Source organism: Wasmannia auropunctata, unplaced genomic scaffold (genome assembly GCF_000956235.1).
Source record: "Wasmannia auropunctata unplaced genomic scaffold, wasmannia.A_1.0 LD310472.1, whole genome shotgun sequence".
Lineage (NCBI taxonomy): Eukaryota > Metazoa > Arthropoda > Insecta > Hymenoptera > Formicidae > Wasmannia > Wasmannia auropunctata.
The window spans coordinates 1-697 of NW_012052418.1; the positions used below are offsets into that span (position 1 = coordinate 1).

General features: G+C 40.5%; 1 protein-coding gene across 1 annotated transcript; it reads left to right on the forward strand.

The window, feature by feature from the left end:
- Positions 1–6: 6 nt before the first annotated feature.
- On the forward strand, positions 7–681 carry LOC105461037 (RISC-loading complex subunit TARBP2-like). The gene is made up of 2 exons (XM_011707530.1): positions 7–333; positions 427–681. The coding sequence occupies exons 1-2, from the start codon at positions 19–21 to the stop codon at positions 679–681; spliced, it is 570 nt and encodes a 189-aa protein (XP_011705832.1). The 5' UTR covers positions 7–18.
- The last annotated feature ends 16 nt before the right edge of the window (positions 682–697 follow it).

A 697-nucleotide genomic window follows, 5' to 3' on the forward strand; every position in this document is an offset into this window, starting at 1 on the left:
GTTTCCATTCTCCAAGAGATGATGGTGAAACAGAGCATTACACCCGATTACGAGTTGATACATGACGGTGGAGGACGTCATGTGAATACCTTTACGTATCGTGTTACATGCGACGGTCTCAGTGCAACTGGTACAGGTCGCTGTAAGAAGGATGCCAAACACGAGGCCGCTAAAGCTATGTTAGCGGAGATTGCTGCACACAGAAATTATCCACAACTGCCAGCTGCTACCACACCAACGGTGTCTCCGTCAAGGTCACCGTTCCACTCCGTTCCTCCTCTACCAAGGACATCGGCAAATGTACCTTTCTTCAACGCCGTAGGTGAATTACAGGTAATTGTCTTGAACTCTTATAATTTATTATTAATATTATATAGTCACGTGCCTCGATGGTTTTATTTATTTTACCGTGTTCCTCTTTTTCAGGAACTTTGCGCCGAGAATAATTTAAAGGAGCCAGAGTACACTCCTATCCGGGATGTTGGACCGCCACATGCTCGAATCTTCACTATTCGATGTAAAGTATCTAATTTTGAAGATAAAACCTTGTATAGGAATATATGTATTCTCTTCAATAATTATGAATCGACATTTCTTAAAATATTCTTGAGTAATTGTTTTTACGCTCTAGCTGGTATTATAAATTATTGGTCGATATTCGTACCTCACTTTTATCGATAAATGCGCATTTAGCATA

Excerpts from the sequence above, each read along its gene's own strand:
- LOC105461037 (XM_011707530.1), top strand. The coding sequence starts at position 19 with ATGATGGTGAAACAGAGCATTACACCCGATTACGAGTTGATACATGAC. Across the intron at positions 334-426 it reads ACGCCGTAGGTGAATTACAG|GAACTTTGCGCCGAGAATAA; the intron begins GTAATTGTCTTG and ends CCTCTTTTTCAG.